A 26,640-nucleotide genomic window follows, 5' to 3' on the forward strand; every position below is an offset into this window, starting at 1 on the left:
ACCCTTTTACCTACAAAATCATTTACCATAACATTTTTATAAAAAGTGAAACCTGTCTAAACCAGCCAGTTTTTGCAAGTCCCTTTGTATCAGTTTAAATTTATATTCAACACGGGCGAATCGAACACGGTTTTGACAGGTTTAACTGCATTTCAGAATGTACAAAAACTGTTAAGGGAAGAGAGTATCGCGGAAGAATCAGTGTAACCGTGTCAGGACGGACATGTCAACACTGGGAGAGGCAATATCCACATAAACACCCATTTGGTAAATTGAAGACAGAACATAATTACTGTAGAAATCCTGATGGTGAACCACATCCTTGGTGTTATACTGATGATCCAAACAAACGTTGGGAGGTCTGTGAGATTCCTATGTGTTGTAAGTATGATGTAGTTTCTAAGCCAAACTTTACGAACGGCTCTGCCTTAAAAGCAGGCAGAGGCTTACGTTGAGTGATTCAGGCATATCTAAATCCATAAAAAATCTTTTGATTGAAAATCCTTCAATAGGACTCATAGAGAGTGTATTTGACAAGAAGAATGCAACTAAAAGTTGTTACCTGGTGACATTAACAATTTAAGTTAGGTTTAATTCCGCTATTTTCCGCCAGAATGTTTATACTTTAACCAGTCAATACAGCAGATCTAAGGAAAAAAATGTGTTTCATTTATTATGTTGAGATAAGATGAATCACCCCCTGCCTGAATTTAGAAAGAAACATACTTAACAAATATAGTTTTGTTTGTGCCTGATTTTAGACAGACCCGTACCCAATTACTCAAGAATAATATCATGCAAATTTTGTAATATGTGATACACCCAAAAAAGGGCTACACATTTTTATGATGAAATGTAAAATTTTTCATTCTAATCTGTCTGCTCTTAGGATATAATCCACATTGAAAATCCAACAGTTCCTATTGTATTTCAGTATCATTTTCAGATTTATTCTCTTAACTTTGAAATCTACCGTACATTCTATATAATTTTGATCTCATAAGAGCATTGGTTATATGAAAAGCCATACGTTAATTTCTGTGAACTATGACTTTTAAAACAAAATACTAAAAATAAAAATATTTTTTGGCTTTCCAACCATGAATCACATTTTGCATGATTCTTAGCTGGAGTGATACTTACATGTAATGATATCCAGTATGGTACAAGTAGTAGAAGTGACTTGCCTGTCTCCGAGCTTAGACATCGACTATTTTATTAGCAAGGGGAGGGGTCTATTAGGATCTTATGAAAAAAAATGAAAAATAAATGTTCCAAATATTGGGGAAAACATTTTTACTCATCCATTGACTCATTCATCGAAAAAAATAAACAAATATAATGATTCTATAGTTTCCCATTCCATGAAAATGGTCGGTGCCATATTAGACGCAAAATGTCAGTCAGTTTGAGAAAAATTAACGGTTAATCCATGTAAGAATCAGGCGGTAGGTGAAACATGGTATGAAAAAAAAACCTCTAATTTTGATAGTGCTATTTGACTATTTGCACCATCAGCATCAAGAAAAACAGACAAGGTTTTCAATATCATGCTGGACCATTGAGTAACAGTTTCATTGAAATGCACTGAAAATGAACATTTCAAGGGCAGATGACTCTGTCAAAAACCTCATTTTTTAAAGATTTTATTGAAAATTTTCAGAGCAAAGCCAGTAATGCAGAGATTAGATAGTGTTATTTTCAAATATAGAAGGTATCCTTGAGTGATATAACATTGTCAGATCGGTGGGTTTTTGACATGCATGTTTCGGATTTTTTCCTTGCCATTTTCCCTGATTCTTACAAACACTTACACTTAAGTAACTTAACCCTGAAGTCGATGACGTTAACACGTTTCTCTTCTTTTGCAGCACAATGTTCAATCTCGGAAAACGTAAAGGATTGTAAAGCTAAAATAAAGCTATCAGGGCTTTGTTTCTACACATCAAAGCAACAGTCGAAATGTTCGTATTCCATTCAGATCACGAAAAGTGCTAATGGCCCATCTGCTTTCATCAAAACAGCAACGCATGAGATGACGCTAACAAACGGTGGTACGTTCGCAGATTGTGCAACATTCACGTTTTCAAGTGACTCCCTTGAAATTGAGGAAAAAGTATGTGAATGTAAAGACAAAAATAATGTTCCTTAAAGGAACGGACGGAAATATGTATTTCTATTAATTCTAGTTAATAAAGCTAGTTTAGCGTTGATATATTATACTTTTCTGTCAGTTTTCTCTGCCTATTATTCGATTTATATGTACATAAAGCGAAAGAGTCATATTGCCCAAAAAAGGTCACGAAAGGAAAGTTGTGGCTTGTCTTCAGTCCATGTTTTGGTTCGTTTTTCATTAAATTTCAGAATATTGATTTACTTGCAGTTTCTTATTATTTTCGTTTTTTAAGTGAGGTCTGTCATGAACACATTCTCCAACTTCTATTCTACTAAAAAAAAGGCTTGCTACTCATCGGGATGAAGCAAGAATTTTAGAAATTAATAAAAAGAACAACGAAAGTTTTAGAAAACAACGCTTTAACATTTCAAAAACATCCAAATCAATAAGAGAAAATACAACTTTTAAATGTTACAGAAAATATAAAATAGTCGAATTATGCACAAAACAGCCGAAAATTAATTACAACTGATGGAATGGTTTGTAAATAAATCTAATTAGAATGGTACATGTATGTATAGTCTTTCATTAATATAAAGGATGTTCGCTGGTTTCGTCAGATTTTCCGACAATTCTGGTTTATCCATTTCATAGTATTAATATTTTTGCCAAGTGACCCATAATTTCATTAAAATCACCTTAAAATGTTATTTTAGAAATTTCAGTGAAATCCTTTTTTTAATTTTTTTTTCTGTGGTTTTAATAGATAAAACCTACGAAGATAAAACCAATGGAAAATCTAGAGAAATATTTTCCCGCCAAAATTTCAAATGCTTATTTCTTAAAAACAAGAACACTAACCCATTTATTTCCTTTTTCTTTTTGTTTTCTTTATTATTTCATTTCACTTTTTTGCCTTATATTGTTCAAGCATGAAAGAACAATAGCATTGTTCTAGCATTGTTCACAACCCTTTAAAATCCTTGTTCTTCTTCAATACACCAGTGAACATTCTTAACTAATACAGGACGCGCCTTTAATCAATTATCTTACTTTGTAATGTCATTTAAGAAGGTAGACCTAGGTTAAGGGACATAACTCATGAAATCAGTGATATGTGTGTATCATATTCAATTTCACTAAAGCCTCTCAAGCTTCCGTTTGAAGCAGAATAAAATGAATCCAAGTTAATTAGATGTTTACATGAGATTGATGTACAATGTTTTCGTGCATAATTGTCTTGTCAAAGTTGCCATGTGTAATTTTACAAATACACTCTCAAAGAAGGCATGTTACCAAAGGAGACATAATCTAAGCAAACAACACGACCACCGATGAAATTAACATGATTTCGTATCTTTTATAATTAGCAACACCGTAACATAAAGAGCAAGCGTTTAAAACATAATAAGGCGTTTTTAACAGAAATTCTATTCCAAAGAAAACTATGTTCGATACATTGTATATTATAATCATTGCTCCCGTAGTTCACGATCCGAATAAAAAAAGCACTGTGACCTAGGGGCGGATTATGCGGGGGCGTGGCGGGCGTGTGCCCCCTCCCCCTCTAAAATTTTGGAAAGCATGGGTTGTCAGGGGTAGATTTCTGCGGTTTTAGGTTGAAACTTTAATTTCTAGCTAATTTTACCATAAAAGATATCTACATTGCACCCACTCTAGAAGGAGTAATCAAGGGAACCAAGGTTATAGCGGTAATCAAAGGAATGTAATCCAGGGACAAAGACCAGACATGGAAAACAGACATGCGCAACAAAGAACATTAAGTAACTAAAATCATACATACAAAGTAACAAAAGTAAATGAGCAACTCGGACTCCACTAAAACCTGGGAGCGTGGACCAGGTGCACCGGTAGGGTAAGCGTCCTCTGCTTTTCTAAAAACACCCGCCGAGTTGCTCATAAAAAGTCAAGTCCGGGTTAGACAAACGAGGAAAGGAAATATATGACCCGTTGAATAAATCAGTTTTCATGGTGCTGATGGATATTTCAAAGATATATAAAGAAGAATATTTCAAAACCTAAAACTCATAACGTAAATCATGACGTCACAATGCTATTTTAGTTTATGACGTCATTACTTTACACTAAGGACCGATTGTGAAATCGAGACCTGGATTAAAAACTAAATAGGCAAGGTTCGATGTACTTCAATACTCAAAAATGACCTTCTTTTTACGTATAGATGCAATAAGGGGTCGAATATCAAAGTTTTGGTAACTAAAATCCTGCTGGAAAAGCTTTCCTGTGAGGATTCAGTTGCGTTCATAAAATATAGCATTTTCTCACAAATACGAGCAAAACGGAGCAGTTGTGAAATGTAAATAAATCAGGAGGGTGTCTAAGGGATTTCACCATTAATAAATGAAAAATTAACAATAGGAAAATCAAGATAATCTCTTCTGTCAAATATTTTGGTATGAAGGCTGCCATTTTCAGGTGTTACCATATCCTAATCAAGAAAAGATGGACGAACACTATTATTTTTTGACTTGGTCTACTTTCAAAAGTTCTTTTTTGTCAATTCAAAAATTCAAAGAATTGGTCATATCTAAATATGTCCAATAAATGTTACTATACAATACTTGATCCCACCTTAAATCCAGAAGTACATTGTAGTTATAACAAGAAATGAATTAAGAGCCAGATTTATCAAAGGACCGTTTATTTAAATGTGACAACTTTCATTTAATTATTTTATGTTGTGGCTTTGTGTCCAGGGTATAAAAAAGAATCATATGAATTCAGAAAGTTATGAAGTCGATCTAATACCTCAAATGAAGTTTTGACACTCCATATGTACCACTATTTTCATAACAATTATTGCAATAAATTACAACAGTTTTTTTTTTTAATAGTGGTAAAAGTAGAGGTTAATAATTTAGAAATGTTTTTGTGTTCACAAAAGTCAATTTTGTATGCAAATTAGTTTACGGAATCCTTTCGATATGCAAATGAAAACTCTCATCACGATTTTCTAGATGGTTTCCCAATGGATATAGTACACGCGGGTCTCGTAGACGCAGGTTTCCGATTACTTCGAGCAAGAACATATGGGTGATTAGCTATTTTGCAAAAATCAGTAATATATAATTAAGTATTACTTTTGCAGAATAGCGCATCAACCATATGATAGTCCCTTGCTTGAAGTAATCCGAAACCTGCGAGACCGACGATTACTATATCCAATGAGAGGTCTTCTTACAAAAATCGTAATAAGAGAGAATTCATTTGCATATCCAAGGGATTCTGTAAATTAATTTGCATACAAAATTTACTTTTGTGACACAAAGTGTAATTTTGTCTCACAAAATTGATTTTTGTGACACAAAATTGATTTTTATTACACAAAATTGAATTTTGTGCCACAGAATTGACTTTTGTGACGCAAAATTGAATTTTGTCTAACAAAAATGAGTTTCGTCATTACAAAATGAAGTGATCATAAACAAGTCAGTCTAACATAGTTTTGTACGACAATGAAGTCCCATTCGGCGTCCCGTAAGTAGAGCATTAGCTGGAATCTGAAATAAAACGTGATTTGAGCGGCATTTTTTTTCTTTTTTTTTTGAAGTTTTGGTATCCAGTACAAGGTCGAAACGCCTATGCGGTCGGTAGAAAAGAAGTAATTTATTATGTTTCGTAGTTACTTCACTCTCTGTAGAATTCATGAATTGGAAAGTAAGAGACAGTTAAAAACGTATTGTATAAATAACTTCCTGCACCAAGCTTATGCACATCTGCCACACTCAGTACTAAGCTAAATGGACATGCATGCCTTATTCACAGACCATTTTATAATGAGGGGAGGCTGGGATTATTTTGAGAAAGAAATAATTTCAAAGTTGAGAAAAACAAATTTTAAGAAACAAATGATTCAATATTTCCCCCATTACTTAACAATGTACCGAAAAACATTTCCTGACTCAAAATAAAATCCAAGCCCCAAGCCCCACCCCACCCCCAACCCCCACCCCCAACTTCCCCCATCTCGAGAAGAAAATGATCTGTGCCTTATGCAAATATTGACAATCTCGATATTTCAGTTACGGAAGCTTTCTAAAAATTAAAAGCAGACAAAGCACACGTAGCTAACACATAAGTTCGTGAACTTTGACAATGTTGCATAAGGAAATATTTGTAGATTAAGTACTTATGTGTGGATAATACGTACAAAACTCTCAATTTGATGGATAATTAGACTATTTAATAAAATCACAGCTTGTTTTTCGATGAATTAGTATAACACTTAGGCTCTTCCTACTTGAACTACCCGTTTATCGTAGAGTCACTATCGGGTCACTGTTGTGGGAGAAATGTAAGAATATTAAACTTGATCAAAACAATGTCTGCTGTATAAATTTACTAAAAATAAAAACGATGTATATAAATTCGGCACAAATCGATTCATCGGTCAAAAAACACACAAGTCGGTCAATGAACATGTACTAATGATTCATTTAGGTAAAAAAAAAACACGCCAATCCGAAAGTACACCAGTGACTTATACCAGTCAAAAAGGCACGACTTGGTCAAAATATGTGGTTGAAACAGGTCAAAAACACATCTGTATCTGTGGTTCTTAAATGTAAAAAACGAATCAGTCAGAAAATATGCCACATGTAAAAACAGTACAGTCCGACAATATATATTAAAATTATTCATACAGGTAAATAAACACACCAGAAAAAATATACCTGTCCAATGGTTCACACCTGTTAAAAATTCACCAGACGAAAAATATACAAGTAGTTCATACAGTCACTACAGGTGAACAATAAAGAATTGGTTCATACCATACATATAATGAATGACACGTTCAAAATGCTAGATTTGCTATCTTTAACCATACCATTACCTTATTCTTACAAATATTGGCCCAAATTATGCATGTACATGTTAAAAATGTCAAAGAAAATGAGTACTAAACTCTAACAAATGGCAAAGTCATCATAGGTATAATGCATATGCCCTACATTTTAAGTTCCGAGAATTCATCTATAGAATTTGCGCGACCAAATTTAAAAAACCATTTTCGAAGTGATTGATCTTCCTTTAAATCACAATCAATAGTATCCGGTGAAATGATACTTTGTGCCTTTTTTTCCGTCTATATTTCCTGTTTCTAAATGACATATTGTTTATGAAACATAACATGACAAAATGGTAAGTACCAATAAGCATTTCTATTAGTCTATAAGTAATATTTTGAGAGTAGTATTATCTTAATTCGGACTTTTACGCAAAGTAGTTTCGTAAATTTCAAATTGATTTCAAAAACAACAACAAAAAAGACACGGCTGCACCTCATGCATAAAACTATTACGTTTCGTTGATTTTTTTTATCATTTCATGAAACCATGCAACGAGTGTGAAAACCAACCTAGCTACGTGTACGTAATCATGAATTTTCTATGATATATATGCGGCCTAACTTTTCCTTATACATCAAAAACCACTTCCTTTAATGCTTTTCCGAAAATTCGATCGACTCAAGACTTTTTGCACATTTGTCTACACTAGTTCACTAAATAAAAATATAAACTTATGCTACCAGAAGCGTCGGAAGTGATGTATTCCGTAAATGACGTATGGATTTAGGAATTGATCGTTTGAATTTTTTACGCAGACGCACAGAGTGTGTAAACGGAAGTCCCGTATATTGCCGGTGGTCGAGACATCAGTAATACAACTACAATGTGTAGTATTATTTATAAAGTCAGATTATTATTTGAATAATAATAGCTCCGTTCCTACTAGGCTCAGCCTAAACAATAATACATCTCATTCAAGAATCCAAAAATGACCTTTTCGGTGCAGACTCAACTTTTTCCCTTTTAAAAAGCGGTTGAGCGTAGCATTTAGAATACCTCACTAGAGTATCAACTGAGCCTGCTGAAAAAAATCAGCAAAAATGCGGTCTTTTGTCGCCTAATTTTCCAAGATTCCTCTTAAAATGAGTCAAGCTTCTTTAACCATCGATCTTAATCAAAATGAATACTAATGTAAATGTGAGTAGCTGTGTGTCAATGAAACACGTTTGAGCTGTTTATATAGACTATGCCCACAATTAAGTGGACAATTTTTTTTCACTGTGTATTCCTTATTTTCTGTGTATATCTAAGATAAAAAAAAAGAAATAAAATAAGAGAAACACATGAAAAGTAATTATAGAAATTGAACGTTCCATTTTCGATGTTTCATCAGCGTGTCTTTAAAAATGTGCTACGGTCAACGCTAACATCAAAAATGAAACAATCAATTATTAAATTAATTTATCCTCTGAAGTTTGCTATGAAAATGACACTAAATTTTCCTAGTGTGGTGAAAAATACTAACGATGACACATATATAAAAACTTTATCAAACCTCCCCCCCCCCCTCAAACAAATGCAGAATTTGCAAGAAAAGTTGTTAACTTCCTGTCTTCTGCTGTTATGTGTAGTATTATCAAGGAAACAAGACTTGCCTTTACGAGTTCATCTATGACACTAAACATGTTGATAATTAACAGTTGGTCCTTCATGCCTCAAAAGTTACCAAAAAGTGTTTTTTTAGATTATTACATTTATTTCATGTGCCTTGGAGTTCTGTTTCCCATATATGGTAAATATATTACGTATCAAATTTACCAGTATTGTATCTCTCGTTTTCCAAAATTGCAGTACTAAGGTGGTTAAACTTCGAAGAACTCGACAGAGAATTGACAAAAAATGTCCATTGTAAATTTAAAACACGCCGTAACAATTTAAGGCATATGCCTGACGGAATTCTCAGTGAATATTCTACTGGAAACAATGGTTTGTTTGTGCCTATTATTCCTTTTTAAATGGAATCCTACGTTCGAAGCTTTCCTCAAACTATATTTTTGCCTATTTTTGAAAAAGGCAATATTAGCGATCTGAGTAATTACCCGTGGAATCAGTTCAGTTAGCATTTATGTCCGTACTGAATCTGTAATGATCACGTGGTTCTGATCATCGGGCTTCACACCAAGAATTTGAAACTGTACTCACACCCTTAATATTCCATTTTTGACGAATAAAAAACGTTTACATTGCTGTTTTGTTGGTTATATAAAACCATCTATTCATGGTACATGTTACTTATATTTAGTATCAAAGGTAAATTATTATATTTTTTTCTAGTGTCAGGGTATATGTGAGTGTTGATGAATTTAACTCTGAATATCTTACTTACTGAAATTGGTTTAATACAAGGCGAAGTTTTGTCACCCATATATTATTCTCAATGTATGTCAATGACTGTTTGATTAATTTTGCAAATTATAGTAAATACGTCATGTATGACATTTACGAGTTAAGATTTATTCTTCCGTCCGTTACATGAAATGTATGTGTTCTGATGACAGGAAATATAATCTCTGGTTTGCTAAAAACGTTTGATACTTTGCGTCACTTAATGTAAATATATTTAAAAAGTAAACTTGTAATTTTTAGAGCAGGGGAAGTATCTATATTGTTCATATCTCCCATGACATGTTAACTCCTCCTTTATCAGTTAGAGTATAAACTACTATAATTATATAACGTGCAGTCAAAATATCACGATATTGACCAGTTTATCAACAACTATTATGTTTATTTCATTGAGGAACCATGTCCTCGGTTTCTTTTGTTGTACATATAATTAAATTTAAAGAAGTGTGACTTTGTCTCATGCACGTCAGAATCGCAACTGCGTTTTATTGACGGGGCGTAACTCTAAATCCCCAGATGATCATTATCGTGAAATGTTATGATAATGACCGGCTTTCTGGTTCGTTTTTCTTCGTGGTATTAAGAATGACACATGGCCCTTTTATCCAAATTAGAAAATCTTATTTTTCACCGATATGAAATTAACTACTGTAATAGTATCTTATAGTTGAACGAAAATACTAGGTAAATAAAGAATAAGTAGGCATTTTTATCATCAATACAAAGTTGCCAAGTTAGAAGGGACATTTGATACACGTTGTTCATAAAATCGTGTATTTTTTTCACTACTATTTAAGCATTGGAAGAGTACACCAGAGTTTTTGACGGATGCAAGTGATCAAACGGCTTTCATAAGCACACATCTTCCAAACGTCACAGGAAACAGTACAGGTACATGTAATTGTTAATATTTTAGTAAAATTTCGAATTTTTGGAGCTCTCACTGTCACTACAGAAGCTATTTTCTTACATTCTAAGGTGATTAAATATGTACGTGACGTTTTAATCACCGCGGGCGATGATTAAATTTCTGCGAGAATTTTCCCGCCATTTTACATTTCCGAGTTGTCTAGATTTCAAAGGAGAAACCATTTCTCCTTCAGCCTGTTCTTGATTTAGACTATTTCTCCACTCTCTGGTAAAATTAAGATTATATTATGCTCGCTAAAGCTTGCATGTTGGGTGAGGAAATAATTTAAATCACTCATTACTGATGAAGAATCTGTAGATAACATGCCATGTATCCTAACACAACGAGCCTGATAACACAATGAACACAAAGCTGTTTGAGATGTCACGTAATGAACGTGGCACTTTACAGATAATGTTTATCTGGACATGGGAAGCCTCCATTAAAAATTTTGCGCCAATTATGTGTTCATATTCCTAGAGGTATTATTTGCACCAAGAACCTTTTTACTAATTGTTTGAAGTGGGAACTCATTTGCTCCAGTTTACCTGAGTGTACAGGTACAATGTATTTTGCATAATATTATGTACCATGAATGTTTGAAACGTGTATGGTATGCAGAAATACAACACCGTTTTAGTCAGGAGCAGACATAACCTTTTCTATTGTGAAAATGAACAAATATTTGAGCGGTGAAATAAGTCGCCGAGAAAACGAAATCGAATACAATATTTATTGGCGCAAATGAGTTCACGTTTTAGAAAGAACGGTTTGCGCAAATGATATACTGGCGCAAATAAGTTGTGGTGCAAAAAGGCAAAACTGAGCAAAAGAATATCTCCCCTGGACAAATTGAATGTAAATGTGTGTTTAGATATACATGTACATAGACTCTATAGTGCCGCGATCGTCTTGTTGCTCCGGTTCTTTGTGTTTGGATACCCGGCGTAAATATTTATTTTGTTGATTTATTAATATCATAGCATCTACCATTATTTTTGTATTAAAATTTTGACATCTGAAAACAAAAAGATTCATAGATGGTAGTTTAATTTGGAGATTCGGCATACGTATCATGACCTCTATCTGGTAAAAAATAACATGAATATGTTAGACGATTAGCCTTATGTTTTCTAAAATGCTACACAATTGACTGAATGCAATGATTTTTTTTTAGGTTCAGAAAAGGACTTTGGAAATCCGAAATTTCTATTGATAGTCGGATCACTTGGGCTGATAGTATTTGTTGTGCTGACGGCTGTGTTTGTAGTACTATGTTATAAACTGAACAAACTCCTCGGGAGAAGGCGAAAGGGGCCAGTTAGATTAATGAGTAACAACGATTTCAATTTTAGAGTCTCTGATGTTTTGGACGGACGTAAATCTCAAATGATTACCCCTAGAAAATCAAGACACGTGTCATACTTCCGACAAGAATCATATGAAGCGACACATTTCGACAGAACTATACCTTACGGCTGTCGAACAGACCATATCAATGATACGAGTGTGTTATCCACCATGCCTATCCAAGATAATCAACAGAACGAGAATGGTGTCGTTTCAGACATAATCGATGATGTTGGAAATAAACTGGCACCTATGGTTTATCGTTCAAAAACGCTACCAATAGCTGAAATAGACGAACACACAGACTTAGCCAATACCAACACAATGCCAACATGTGTCCTGCCAAAGGACCTTAAAAATAACGAATATCAAGTGCCAACCGTGTTCAATGCACGACGAGGCAATTCGTCGAGAAACCATTATCAAACACCGGTTAGCCATTATCAGACCCCTAAATGTCCTGCTTTATCAAGTGGCGTCATTTACCATACGCCGAAAACACCTCGAAAAGTTGTCCAGATTTAAGCGAAAAAAAAAACAAATGAACATGAACAACTTCATATGTCAAAATGAATACTGAATTGACGTTGAGAAAATTACATGCATTTGACTTATATAATTTTGATATTTGTAACAGACGCAAAATTGTATAACAAGAAATTAAAATGATGGAATCGTTCCACCAATTGGGAGTATGCATACACCTAAAACCAACAGTTACTTAATTGGACGTCATGTTCTGAATTTATATAATAAGTGATGCACAATATGACTAAATTTGTAACACTTATGTTGTAATAACACAAAAAGCGCAATAATTCAACAAAGACTTTTGATTTCCGACAATATTCAAGTGTAGGTCGACCATAGTTCAAAAACTTTCACAGATTTTATTTTCATATTAAACTAGTTACATTAGTATAATATCTTTTTTTATTTTATTTATAAGTCGTTAATATTGTTAGCGACTTCTTGCACTCGTAATTTCAGTACTTAACATTCGCATATGATTTACATAATTAAATATTACTACTCCACATTATGCTGCTGATCGGTGCCGTGTTTACCGTCAAAGCTTCATAGGTCTAGCTTCACACGAGATCAAAATGTACCTCTTAAATATCATACACATGTGTTTAAAGTGTTTTTTTTTATTTTGTTTTGTTTTTGTTTTTTGTTTTTGTTTTTGTCTTGTTTTTGTTTTTGTTTTGTTTTGTTTTGTTTTGTTTTTGTTGTTTTTGTTTTTGTTTTTGTTTTGTTTTGTTTTGTTTTTTTGTTTTTTGTTTTTTTTGTTTTTTTTTATTTTTTTTCTTTTGCTTGGATAACGGGAAATTACCATTAAAAATGGAATGATCGATTAGCACCGACCATTGCCCACTTTTCGATTCAAACAAAGGGGCTGATTACAATTGACTATATCGGTTATATACATGATCAGACAGTTCTATGGTGTCTTCTGGCTATTCCAACATTTTAAAAAGATATATTCTGGATATCCCTACACGCAGAGAACAATGGATGTTGTTTTAGTAGGTTCTGTTGTTTCACTAATTATTGCCTAATTAATTTTACAGGTAAATTTGGGATTCAACATTGGATTTAAACATTTTATTACCAAATTATAATGTGTTTTAGAGAAATGTAGGGCTATTTTTGCCAAATTTATAACTTTTTTCATGGTAATAAGTAAATAAAAGACAGACTTAAAATGTTGAAATATTGGAAAAAAAGATAGAGACTGAAAATTAAATTCAGTTAATTAATAAACAAATTTTAAAAAATCTTTAAAAGTTTATAAGTTTTTTTAATATATATATATATATACATTTAAAACAGATTCTGAAAATATTTATATACATTAATTTGTAAGCAATAAATGAGATTGGACAAACTACTACGGGACAGCAATTTCTGCTCGCCGACGGACACATACTACTCTTACCCATCTTGCCGCTGCAGACAAAGTTTATGGTGATGGTACATTTTATGCTTGCCCTACTCTTTTTTACCAGCTCTACACTTTCCATGCCATGGTTGACGGTGTAATGTTTCCACTTGTGTACTACCAGGAAAAGATCAACTCGTTTACACAAGACTACTGACCATACTACAAGACGCTTGCCAGAACTTCAACATCAGACTCCAACCAAACACATTCTTTCTTCACTACGAAGCAGCCATCAGAAATGCAGCAACCCAAGTTTTCCCAGGTATGATAATATGGTTTCTCGTTTGTATATGTTTCAGAATTCATAAAAACTAATGTGTAAGAGAGCACTGAAGCAAAAACAAATTAATCATTAATATAGATAATTTGAATTTTCCAATATGATTATTAATAATTATGTTTTAATAAATGCAAATTATTATGACTTTAAATTTATCTAGCAATAAACTTTAATGTATGTTTTTTGTCTATTTTAGGAATCAACATCAAAGGCTGCTTCTTTCACTATACCCAATGCATCTGGAGGAACGCACAGAAACATGGTTTGCAGGTACCCTACAAGGACAACATCCATACCCTAGTAAGACGTGCTGCTGTACTGCCGTTATTGCCACCCGACACAGTTGAAGACGTTTGGTTCCATGCACTAGAGGACATCGACGACACCGACATCAACATACCAACACTTTCCTTTACTGACTACGTTACCAGTTACTGGATGGGGGGGGGGAACTGTGACCTGTGGAACCACCATGCAACAGAGGGACCAAGGACTACCAACCATCTTGAGGGCTGGCATGGGAAACTAAAGAAACTGGTGAAAGCTCCGCATCCGAACATCTTAAACATGGTGAAACTACTAAAGCACAAAGAAGCCGTCCATGCCTGCACCTTGTTCCAGTACCAACCGGTGGTAAATGTGTCCCAAGGAAATGTAAATACCAAGAGATCGACTCCAGACTGACAACACTAAAGACTCGTCTACAGAACCAGAAACTCACACCAGTCCAGTTTGCTGACGCTGCTTCTCATCTTTTACATCTAGAGTAGATTTGTGAAGTTTTGATTAGTGCTTGAACTGTTGTGCTTTGTATGTTTTATTCACGTATTTATTGTATGATTCTTTTAAACAAATCATGTTTTATAATGTCGTTTGTCAAAAGAATAGGCCAGCAGCAGCGATAAGCTTGTCGTAAAAGGCGACTAAATAGTGCTCAGAACACTGACCGGGGCTTGGGCACTCTGCTCACAGAGCAACTGGGATGTGTGTCAGGTGGTGAAATGGGGTAACCATTGCATGTTACATGCCGGGGTCGTCAGGCCATAATACGGAAAACCTGACCGCAAACCATAGTGGTGCAACGTGTTGGGAAAGATGCCACGTTCCTCGCACGTTAAAGAACCATTCTGTTGTATTCTCCCGGAGTAGGAATCATAGGGCTCCGCTACATGAGGCTAAATTGCCACCTCTCCCTATTTCCAGTGGCAATCAAAATTTGTTGACCCCATTATCCTTGTGTCCCATCCTATTTTTCATTTCATCATCATTTCATGTTCATCGCCTGAATATAGGTGAAATATTGCTCTCGGGCGTTAAACCCCAACAATCAATTAACCAGCTAATCAATCTGGGTTCTAATGTGATTCCCTGGTCAAAATCATAAGAGACCTACTGATCGTTAAAATTAAGAGAAACATCACCCGCACTCCTGATAACCAGTTGTTTAGATTGAATAAACGTGATTCGGGTCATCACGGTTACGAAAGAGTAATCATATCAAGGGAACCGAAATTGCAGCGAAAGTCACCCGATATTAGAGCATATTGCATTCGTGCCATTTCGGATGCTGAAAGCAAGCACAAATCAGTGGCTTAGAATATTTGACGATTAGTGACTTTGAAGACTTCAGTCTTTGAAGTTAATAGCACAATCTCCATAAAAGGCTCTCTATTATCAGTATATACCCTGGGTTCATTACACAGATTGCTTTAATGGAAGGACCAGTAGAACTGAAAGTTTACGAGCGGAATTTCGATTTTCATACTATGATCATTACTATCACTGACGTCATGAAATTAGTTGGTGTTACTGTTTGGATTTGGAGAGAGTACTTAACGCCCCCCCTCCCCCCCCCCCGTAATAACAGGAAAATTGATGCTGGCTTGCACTGCTCAATACATTTAGGAACAGGACTACATTAATTTCAGACTTCAAATTTTGGTTTTGACAGCTGTAGATTTACTCTAAAATATACTGTTTACACTTTTGTCGTTAATGTTATACAGAAGTTATAAAACATTTGTTTCTAAGTTTGCCTTGTGCTTGTTTGTAAAATACATATAAAGATGCATTTAGCAATGTCTCAGCGCTAAATTTGATGTTTTATTAAAACTATGTTTAAAAACATTTTTTTTTAAGGAATGTCCTATATATGAACTTAACTTGGACTTATATATGGTCTACAGTTTTATTGACACCTACCGATTTTTAAATTGTGTAAATTGTGTTAAATGACTTGCTGTCGGAGTCTCCTTAAAATGTAAATTGTTCAAACGCGATGACATTTTAAATCCAGCATCACGATGTTTACATGGCTTTGTTACCAAGACGATTTTCGGTTGTTGGTCATTTGTCGAAAACAATGATTTACCTTTATCGTGTCAAAACTGTTTTGGAAGGTAATCGTTTCTACCAAATAATTGTTTACTTTCAAATTTGTGAGAAATTATATTTTTGTCAACATACAATTGTCAGTATTTTATCAACACTTCCCAGCAAAAACGTGAAAATACAATGGAATTTTCTCGTAAGGAATATTCTATTTTTTTCTTTTATTGGGTATTTCAATCGTAAGTAACCGGTGTAAATACTGATGTTTGGGTTTTATAAATCAAGAAACGCATAAAAAATATAAAAAATACTCAAAGACAACTAAACTCTGCCTCGATAATAGAACAGCTGAGAAAAATATTATAATTAAATCAAAAATGGACTTGAACTGACGTATATGTCGTTTAGTTGAAAGGGAGACACAAATCTCCTAAATAGGCTCCCTTGAATACCTGAAGGTTCGAGTGGAAGAAGGAATCAAACTTACTGAAAGGTGGTTCAGTTGAAAGATGGAATCGAACCTCCGGAAAAGGCTACCTTCCTAGGTGGTTATGTTGGAAGAGACTCAAACCATAAAATGCCGCCTTACTAAGAGGTTCAATTGGAAGATGGATTCAAACCTCCTGAAAAGACTTTCTTACTAAGAAGAGGGAACCGAATATCCTAAAAAAAGGCTCCCTTTCTATGAAGTTCATTTAGAATATGATTCAAATCCTCTGATAAGGCTCCTTCACTTGTTCAGTTGGAAAAGAGATTGGAATCTTTTGAAAGGCCCTTCAGTAGTGTATTTTTTACTGAATCGTAAAAAGAAAGCGGTAGCTAGATTTATCAGTATGGAGAACAGTTACTTAGACTAACCACAGGGGCTTGATCCCACTATCAAATATGCAGCTCCACTAATGTATAGGTTATATACTGGTGGGGCTGCATATTTGATACCGGTAGCAAGCCCCTGTGGACTAACTATTACAATAGGATCTTTTCAGCCTTTCTCATTACACAAAAGAAAAACCTCGGAGGAACTAGGCGGAAGAAACTGTCCGGGTTCTAAAATTATAATTGAACTGGTTGAATTTTTTACCATTACTTTCTTTCTTAGCGCCTCGCTTTGTGCTAAAATTCTTAAAAGAGTTCTTTATTTCTAATGATATCTAAGTACTTATTTTATCGCTACCTAGTGGACAGAACTATTTTGATTCGCGTATGACTACAGTTTCGGCAATTTTTTCAAGAAGAAATTCTAATGACTTCCTTCTGCGTCTCAGGTTTTTTTTTAATTCAGCGGAAATGACCGAGTAGTTCCGATTGTAACTATTACTGTCAATACTTTACGACATTGGGAAGAAAGATCCATTCCTGACTTGACATATCAATTTGTCATTCTTTTAACCCATTTGAATGACCTCATGTTACAAAAACTATACGGAACGGATATGAATATTGTAATTCTGTTATATTTTTTTTATTTTATTTCTTTGTTTTTTACTTTTTTGTTGTTGAAAAAACGTATTAACATTATTACGTATCAAAATTTAACAAGATTTCGTATGTACTTTTGTTGAAACTCTTGGTTGTTTTGTTTGTTTGTTTGTATGTTTGTTTGGTTTTTTTTTTTTTTTTTTTTTTTTTTGGTAAGTTTTGGTACATTTACAAAAAGCATCGTCTGTTAGGGTTAACAATGAACAAATGTCAACAGGAAAAATGACGTGTAACACGATTATACAAATTGTTTTTAGAAGTGCTTATATTTAACTGTTTTTCCGAAATTCCTTTTGTGTTTCAACGGACGGATGTAACACTTCTAATTCACAATAGAGTTATAAATAGAAAAGGTCATATGTAATGTTCAGAGGTTTGTAAGACGGTCACAAGATATTCGTAAAAGATGAAAGCTAAAACTATTTGGGTAGTATTATATCTTTTACATTTGAGCTATATTCAAGTTTACAGCCAGCTTTCACCAACAACTGAGAACGTTTGTAACTCAGATCGAGGGTAAGCTTTAGAACGTAGGATAATGAAATTCTTGATACTAAAATTTTGGATTCATGACTTTTATTGTATCTTCTTATTATGTTAAGGTTCTTTCAAGGAAACCTATATTTTAAATTGTCATGATCAACAGAAACTTATAAATATGTTGTATATAAATATCAAAATTGAGATTTTCATGCCGTTTTCTCTTAAAGTTATGTAAAATTAAAAATGATTACAAAGAGATCCCTTCAAACACAAAAAAGTATAATAATAATCAACTGTTTTAGGTTAGAATGCTGTTTCGGATATATTCTTTCGAAAGATGGAACTCGATGTGAAGGTAACTGTAGACCCGTTTGTGTTTTCATGTTATTCAAGATTCACTTGCATATATTTTTGATTTGTCTATCTCGTTTTCAATTGTTGTTTTGATTTTTTTTTCTCCTAACCACTTCGAGTAAGGGATGTAATGTGTTCATATCCCCCGCCAAGTCGATCGCGTACGACAGAAACATTAATCTTCCCCGCCAAGCACGTGTTATTTATGGCATTGAATGACTACTGCTTGGCTTGGAGTAAGAATGATATATCCGAGTATGTGTAGCTTCTCAGAGCTAGAACAATTAATAAAGATCCGATTTGTGCAAAGAATGGTCTGTTCGATTGGACAAACGTTTTCGATCTGAAGTGCATGTAATATCCGCAATGGAACGTCAAACCGAAGTCAATCAATCAATCATTTTCTCCTGGGTATATTCGGTCAAATTACTTCCGTTTTACTCTAGAATGCGAGAAATTGCTGAATAAATTCTCGTTCCAGTAAGTAAGCGTTTTTTTTTTTGTCAGTCTGTTATTTCGTCCTCGAATGAATTGACTTTTAAAAAAATCAACTCTTATTGTAACATAGAAAACAATCTTAAGTAGGTGTCCTTGTAAGAATCATGCTAAATCTGAAAAATGTGATACACCCCAAAAAAGGCTACATATTTTTATTTTTGTAATTAAGTTATTTTATTGGTCTATATTATGAAATGTGTACTTATTCATTCCAATCTACCTGCTCTTAGGAGATTATCGACATTAAAAATCAAATCGATTCTATTGTATTTGGGTGTTATTTACAGAGTTATCTCCCTTAATTTTGAAATCTGCAGTGCAATCTATGCAGTTTTTATCTAAGAACACAAGTTATATGAAAAACCGAATGTTAATTTCTGTTTACCATGGCAATTTAAACAAAATATCAAAAATAAAAATATGTAGGCTTTTCATCTATGAATCACATTTTGCATGAATCTTAGCTGGAATGCTACTTAAAGTGTCCGGGGCAATGAATTAATACAATGTAAACCAAAAACCAGAAGTCAACAATCGTTTCCTGTATTATATGATATTCATTTTGACAAGTTCTTTGTTTGATTACATGAACAACAAATAATGAAAACTCCTTTGAACACTGGACTCTCATTGTAGACTGTCCAGTTGGGTTCTATGGTAATAACTGCATATACAAATGTCCAAAATGGAAGTATGGGTTCAAGTGCAAAAAGGCATGTAGATGTTCTTCACAACAAACTTGTAATAATGTATTTGGGTGTATCAGGACAGGTATGTGCATGTTCATATAATATGTGTGTTTTTTTTTTTTTGTCTTTTTTTTGTTTTTGTTTTTTTTTGTTTTGTTTTTTTTGTTTTTGTTTTTGTTTTTTTTGTTTATGTTTTTTTTTGTTTGCATTTTTCGTTTTATTTTTTGTTTGTTTGTTTAGAAAAAAGTAATGCCATTCTTGCTATTATAGTAAAACCTCTAAATCGAACCCAATTTGGATTTTGGTTTGAACTGAGGTTTGATTTACCAAAGTTAAACAGTAATTTAATAACTGATACATAAAGAGACTACTAAATATGAATAATTGTCTGCTTTAAAAATATTTTCGGATTCTACAGGGTTCGGTTCAAAGAGGTAGCCGTAGGTAAGGGACATAACTCTTGAGATCAGTGATATGTTTGTGTCATATTCAATTTCACCATTTAGCTTATCAAGCTTACATTTGAAACAGAAAGAAATCAATCAAAGTTACTTAGATGCTTAAATGAGATTGATGTAAAATGTTGAATACAAATGTTCCAGTGATTTGTAAGAGTTGTGACCCTTACCTTAGGTCTCCTTCCTTAAACACGTTAATAGGTTTTATTATTATTTCTGATTGTGATTGGGTACTGTTTAGGAGGTTGTCCATGCAACAACTAGGCAGTGGGTGGCACGTGAAATATTTTGTGGTGAAAAAACTCCCCCCACCATTTCATACCACAAACACACCCTTTCTCAAAGTTAAATGTTGGTTTTGGTTTAAATACAACGATAAAAGAGAAATAAAGTATAGGAAGCATAAACATTCATTGAATAAAGGGAGATAACTTTAATTTGAGCAAACTTTTTTTGCTTTGTTAGGGAACTTTAAAATCATTTTCTGAGCCATCCATTGTCGATTCAAAACAAACTTAATACTTTTTGACATACATGCGATATTTTCATTACATTGAGACAAAACAATTCGGTGGGATAAAAATTACCCTGTGCCATTTACATCATAGGATCTGTCTGTTATTTACATGGATAGTCTCTTAACATTTTTTATTGTATTGTAAACAGATAAAGCAGATGACGAACTTAGCAGTTCAACAAATATATACCCAACAAAAATAATACAAGAACATACTGCATCTGAAGAACATCAAGTTCTTACAGGTAATATTCAGTATTTTCTTTGAGTTAAGAATACAACACTATTAAAATTCAGTGGCGGGTCTTGAAATTCCGAAAAGGGGGCTCTTGATCATGACTAGCCTAAAGGGTAGAGGGGCGCTCCGGTGATTTGGATCCCATGACCTTTATATCCAGATTTCGAGGTTAGGTGTATAGCTTAGCTCCTTGTAAGATATTCATGGAGGATATTTCTTATTTAAAATTGTATTTTTTTCTTCGTATCACACATTCACATGTGCTACATTTTTACAATTACAATTGTTCCAATTCAGAATGATAAAAAAAAGTTGACAATGAGTTATTCATGCATAACACCAATTATAAAAAAATAATTTGATTTGAAACTTGTCAGAATTTCTAGTAAATAGTAGTTAAAAGTGGCAGTGAAAGTTTGGTTATCTTTAAATTTTAGTTTTCTGCTTTAAAAAGGTACTGGAAAATTTCAAACCAAAACGTGTACAACATCTGTATACTACATGTATTAATAACCAGTAAAATCATCTCATGAAGTATCAAACTCCTAGCGAAACAGACGTTAATGAGATGAAAGAGTAATCAAGGGAACCAAGGTTATAGCGGTAATCAAAAGAATGTAATCCAGGGACAAAGACCAGACATGGATAACAGACATACACAACAAAGAACATAAAGTAACTAAAATCATAAATACAAAGTAACAAAAGTAAATGAGCAACTCGGACTCCACTAAAAACTGGGAGCATGGACCAGGTGCACCGGTAGGGTAAGCGTCCTCTGCTTTTCTAGAAACACCCGCCGAGTTGCTCATAAAAAGTCAAGTCCGGGGTAGAAATGTTAAATGGATTGTTACAGACGGGGACAAAAGGCCGAATGGTTAAGGCACTTGACTTATAATCATGAGGTCAACACCGCTGCGGATGCGAGTCTTACATGTGTCCAGGTTTCCACACACCTACCCTAGCCCGGGGGTTTCACCGATTTTCCAGCCCAGAATATTGGGTTTTCCTCCCCTACAAACCTGGCAAGCATGTGAGAAGCTTACTTAACCCAAACGGTCGTCATTCACGCTGTCGGTTAAAAAGTTCTACAGAGTTTATGTTGTTAGTTTACTTGTACCTGCATGTTTAATCAACGACATTAAATTTCAATTTACCTTTACCTTGCAGTAGAGAGTAATTTACCTTTACCTTGTCTTATAGAGTAATTTACCTTTACCATGCCAAAGAGAGTAATTTACCTTTAAAGAGTTATTTACCTTTACCTTGTCTTTTAGAGTAATTTACCTTTGCCTTGCTATAGAGAGTAATTTACCTTAACCCTGTCATAGAGAGTAGTTTACCGTTACCCTGTCTTGAGTAATTTACCTTAAGTTTACCTTGCCGTAGAGAATAATATGGTTAACATAATTAAGTATTTCTTTGATTGATGAACTTCCTTAAAATTAGGCGGTTCAGATTTGAGATATCAATCGAACATAGATTTTTCCTATAAAATGATAGATAGATTATCCTTGTCTTTGACATTTCATCAGGTTAATTAAATTGTCACTTAATCAAGGAAAGATCTACCCTTTATTTTAGAAGTTTCATTGAAATCGTTGTTATTTTTCGTTTTTTTCTCCTACCCTTTATTTCCATTAAAATCCTTGTTATTTTTCGGGGTTTTTGATAGATAATATCTACTAAGACAAATCCTATTAAAATCGGGAGAAATCCTTTTCCCGCCAAAATTGCAACTGCTTATATCTCATAAGCGAGCACACTGATCCATCATATTTTTTTTTATTGTGAAAAGATTTCACCTTCTGCAATCCTTGTTATAGGGTATGTAAGTCTCGTCTTGTGACCGTAGTTTCATGAGAATGGGTCCCCATTTTGTATTGTAATGCAGCGTTTCAGAAGTAAACAATAAAATACAGATCGGTCTCCGTATTTCAATATGTTCTACATCGGAAATTCCGGAATTGAAACGTGACTTACAAACCCTATTCTACAACTGTGCAGCGAATATCCGTAAGAGACAAATGTTACACATAAGAAGCAATAGAAGTCCGAATAAAATATTTGGGAGTTAATTAATAAAAATGATATTGTTTTTATGATGTCAAGAATCGCTCGCCATTTTTTCTAAGTTATCAAATCATGACGGATTATATGTCTTCAAATTCTTGCGTCAACATTCTACAGGTACGAGAACACAATTAATTCCTCTTGGTTTTAGTTCCAACTTTGGTAGTAGGTACCTTCCACATTTTTTCATATTTTTACTGGAAACTTATTTGCTGAAGTTTTGCCTCTAATTGGTAGAAAATAGGTTAAAATTACATGGGATTTTTTTCATTAATCAAATCTGACTAAAAGTTGTGATTTGGTTCAGTGGAAGAAGGTTAAAATTAAGGACTTTTAACTCAGTTCATTTGTCATGTTTACCCCATCTCCGAATTATATGTATTAATTTCAGAAAATGATGGTAAAATGTTCTACAATTTATATATAAAATCCTGTTTGTACATATCTTTAGGCCAGAGAAGTTTTATTCAGTTTGCGCCGGTGGAATTTTTTTAATCTGCTCAAATATGTATATTGAAATGCACTTGAAAATTAATTGCGGTCTCGTGCCTACAGTCATCTCCGCATATCACTTTGTTTGACAGGTCATAGGTTAAATTGATGAAGTAGTTCCATATAAAATAGGTAATTAATCACTCTCCGCATGACAGAAACTTAAATATATTTTTTAATCAATAATAAATTACATATATTAAGTAAGACTCAGGCAAAAAAACAGAAACATGCATTTCAAAACCCCACCGATCTGACAATATAACTTTTGAGTAACTCGGCAGGTGTTTCTAGGAAAAGCAGAGGACGCTAGCTTAACCTACCGGCGCAACTGGTCCATGCTCCCATGTTTTTGGTGGAGTCCGAGTTGCTCATTTACTTTTGTTATTTGTATGTATTATTTTAGTTACTTTATATTCTTTGTTGTGTTTGTCTGTTTTCCGTGTCTGTTCTTTGTCCATGGATTACATTCTTTTGGTTCCCTTGATTACTCTTTTATTCAAAGATGCTTTCTCTATTTGTAAAAGACCATTATTTGATATCTGCACCACTGGATTTGTTCAGAAATTCTTCAATAGAATGTTAGAAAAATGAGGTTTCGACAGAGTTATCTGCATTTGAAATCTTCTTTATCATGTCTATTTTCCTTGATTCTTGATGGTGCAACGAGTCAAATTTTAAGTAGCAGTCTTAGTAAGAATCAGGCAAAATCTTAAAAATGTGATACACCCCAAAAACGGCTACATATCTTTATTTTTGTTATTGTTTTATGGGTCTATGCTATGAAATTATTAATTATTCATTCAAATCTGCCTGCTCTTAGGAGATAATCAGCATTGAAAATACAATAGATTCTATTGTATTTGAGTGGTATTTACAGAGTTATCTCCCCTAATTTTGAAATCTACAGTGCATTCTATACAATTTTTATATCCTAAGAACATGGGATATATGAAAAACTGAATGTGAATTTCTGTTTACTACGGAAATTCAAACAAAATATCAAAAATAAAAATATGTAGGCGTTTTACCCATGAATCACATTTTGCATGATTCTTAGCTGGAGTGCTACTTAAAAACTTTCAAAATGGTATTTTTTTTCTAACCATGTTTCACTCACTGCCTGATTCTTACAAAAATTGACACTTTAGTGAGCACCAATAACTTATTCCTAGTATGTTAATCTGTGGTGAGGTAACTGATTCATATATAATAGTTAAATTAGAAATTATATGGTTCATAGATTTTGTTATAAACTGAATTATTCTTGAGGTTTTCGCTTTTCTCTCTGATTTCCAAACAACGACTCTCAAAATCGTGGTCCAACCATACACAATTGAACCTTTAGTAATTACAATTGTTTATTTTATAGAAAGGTAATTGAGAATATATTCGTTGCAATTTTTTCCCCATTTTTTTCACATTATACATTTCACAAACTACTTTAGATTCACTTGTATAACAAGGACGCACATTTTTGTACATGCGGAAGTATATGTACATATATAGTTGTATACACAAGGCTAGTAGTGAATAAAATGAAATTGTTTTCTCCTTATAAGCCTAGGAAACTGTATAATGTGTCTGACTATATTTAGATACGAGACGATCCCAGTTGAGAAATGACAAAGAGCACAATATACAGGTATTCTCCACAATATACACCAGTTTAGGAGTTTTGGTGATAGTTTGTTTGGTGCTCATGTTGGCTGCAAGTGTCACTTTATGCAGACGACGAATGAAGAAAAAACGTAGCTTATCACCTCCTGAAGACGAGATATACCATTCTATAAACGAACAGGCATTACTATCCGTAGAACATGATAACCCTCGCTCCATGAAAGAAACAACATTTGTGGCCAATCGGCATGACCAAAGCTGCAAAAGTAGTGAAGAATCTAAATATTACTTTGTAGACAATAGCTATGATGACTGTCAGGTTGACCCATACTCTGTTGCTTATGTTGACACATACAAAGGTCACACGTACTCGTGCTTGCAAAGTTCCAAATGTGTGTACAATTTATGTATATTTTTTTTATCTCAAATTAAGGAGGTAGACCTAGGATAAAGGACAACTCTTTAAATCAGTGATATGTTTGTATCATATTCAATTTTACCAAAGCTTATCAAGCATTCAATTGAAACAGAATGAAATCAGTCCAAGTTACTTTGAGTTCTGTCCCTTACTCAAGGTCTACCTCCTTAAAGTGCAACAACCGAACGAAAAACTAAGGCTGCTTATTTGGTATTTTACTGTTTCTCAATAAAACATACAAGTGCATTTTATGGACATATGATTGTTTTTTGTTTGTTTGTTTGTTTGTTTGTTTGTTTGTTTGTTTTATTTGTTTAAGTTTTTGTTTTTGTTCTTTTTATGTTTTTGTTTTGTTTTGTTTTTGTTTTTGTTTTTTTTTGTATCTACATCAAAAATCGTTTTAAGTGTCAGAATCAGGCAATATGTGAAACATGGTATGGAAAAACCCACCATTTTGATAGAGTAATTTTGCACCATCAGAATCAAGGAAAACAAACAAGATTTTCCATATCATGCTGAACCATTGTGTTACAATTTGATTGAAATACACTGGAAATGAGAATATTTCAAGGGCAAAAACCTAATTTTTCTAAATTTATACAGAAAAATTTGTGAGCAAATCCAATGATGCAGAGATCAAATAATGGTCTCTTCAAATAGAGAAGGCATCCTTGAGTGATATTTTATTGTCAGATCGGTGGGTTTTGACATGCATGTTTCTGATTTTTCCCATTTTGCCTGATTCTTACGAACACTTACACTTAATACCTGTATGTCCGACCGTCCGACTGTTGTCGCTATTATCTCAGCAGCCGATGGATTCAAATTTTCTATTTAACTTCATGTTTATGTTTACAGATGGGGCATACGTTGTTTATACTTAGCACGACACGTGGGCAACTTCGTATTTTTGTTTAACTATAATTGAGTTAAAATCAACATTTTAGCAGGAAACTGCGACTAAATACAAGTTAATCATGCATATACTCTCGAGCATTGTTTTAGAATGTATACATGTAATTTTCTCTTGATTTTAACTGAAGTCCTTTTTCTAGGGTAATGAATTAAGAACGTTTAACAAGTACATGTAAGATTTAGTAACTTTTAAATGAAATACAAGCATGGTCCGATTAACGAAATAAAATAAT

At 33.6% G+C, this 26,640-nt stretch overlaps 3 protein-coding genes and 1 pseudogene across 4 annotated transcripts in view; all 4 read left to right on the forward strand.

The window, feature by feature from the left end:
* LOC148626101 (uncharacterized) overlaps positions 1–2,222 on the forward strand; it is an 84,526-nt gene extending 82,304 nt beyond the window's left edge. The window contains exons 92-93 of the mRNA XM_088571083.1: positions 157–381; positions 1,872–2,222. Of these exons, the coding sequence (XP_088427209.1) occupies positions 157–381; positions 1,872–2,152 (506 nt within the window). The 3' untranslated portion in view covers positions 2,153–2,222. The remainder of the gene's footprint in view (positions 1–156; positions 382–1,871) is intronic.
* Positions 2,223–7,210: 4,988 nt separating this feature from the next.
* LOC148626102 (uncharacterized) lies at positions 7,211–12,358 on the forward strand. The gene is made up of 3 exons (XM_088569770.1): positions 7,211–7,300; positions 10,152–10,245; positions 11,442–12,358. The coding sequence occupies exons 1-3, from the start codon at positions 7,298–7,300 to the stop codon at positions 12,137–12,139; spliced, it is 795 nt and encodes a 264-aa protein (XP_088425896.1). The 5' UTR covers positions 7,211–7,297; the 3' UTR covers positions 12,140–12,358.
* Positions 12,359–13,655: 1,297 nt separating this feature from the next.
* Positions 13,656–15,790, forward strand: LOC148626103 (uncharacterized; annotated as a pseudogene). Its single transcript, XR_015920151.1, has 2 exons — positions 13,656–13,824; positions 14,039–15,790. The product of XR_015920151.1 is annotated as an uncharacterized LOC148626103 (transcript).
* Positions 15,791–17,995: 2,205 nt separating this feature from the next.
* On the forward strand, positions 17,996–26,376 carry LOC148626104 (uncharacterized). Its single transcript, XM_088571084.1, has 6 exons — positions 17,996–18,168; positions 18,438–18,490; positions 19,624–19,758; positions 20,801–20,896; positions 25,053–25,466; positions 26,351–26,376. Exons 1-6 carry the CDS (start codon positions 18,059–18,061, stop codon positions 26,374–26,376), a joined length of 834 nt encoding a protein of 277 aa, XP_088427210.1. The 5' UTR covers positions 17,996–18,058.
* Positions 26,377–26,640: the final 264 nt, after the last annotated feature.

The sequence above is a fragment of the Perna viridis genome, chromosome 2 (assembly GCF_037379345.1).
Source record: "Perna viridis isolate PV_CMFRI_1.1 ecotype Kerala chromosome 2, ASM3737934v1, whole genome shotgun sequence".
Taxonomy (NCBI): domain Eukaryota; kingdom Metazoa; phylum Mollusca; class Bivalvia; order Mytilida; family Mytilidae; genus Perna; species Perna viridis.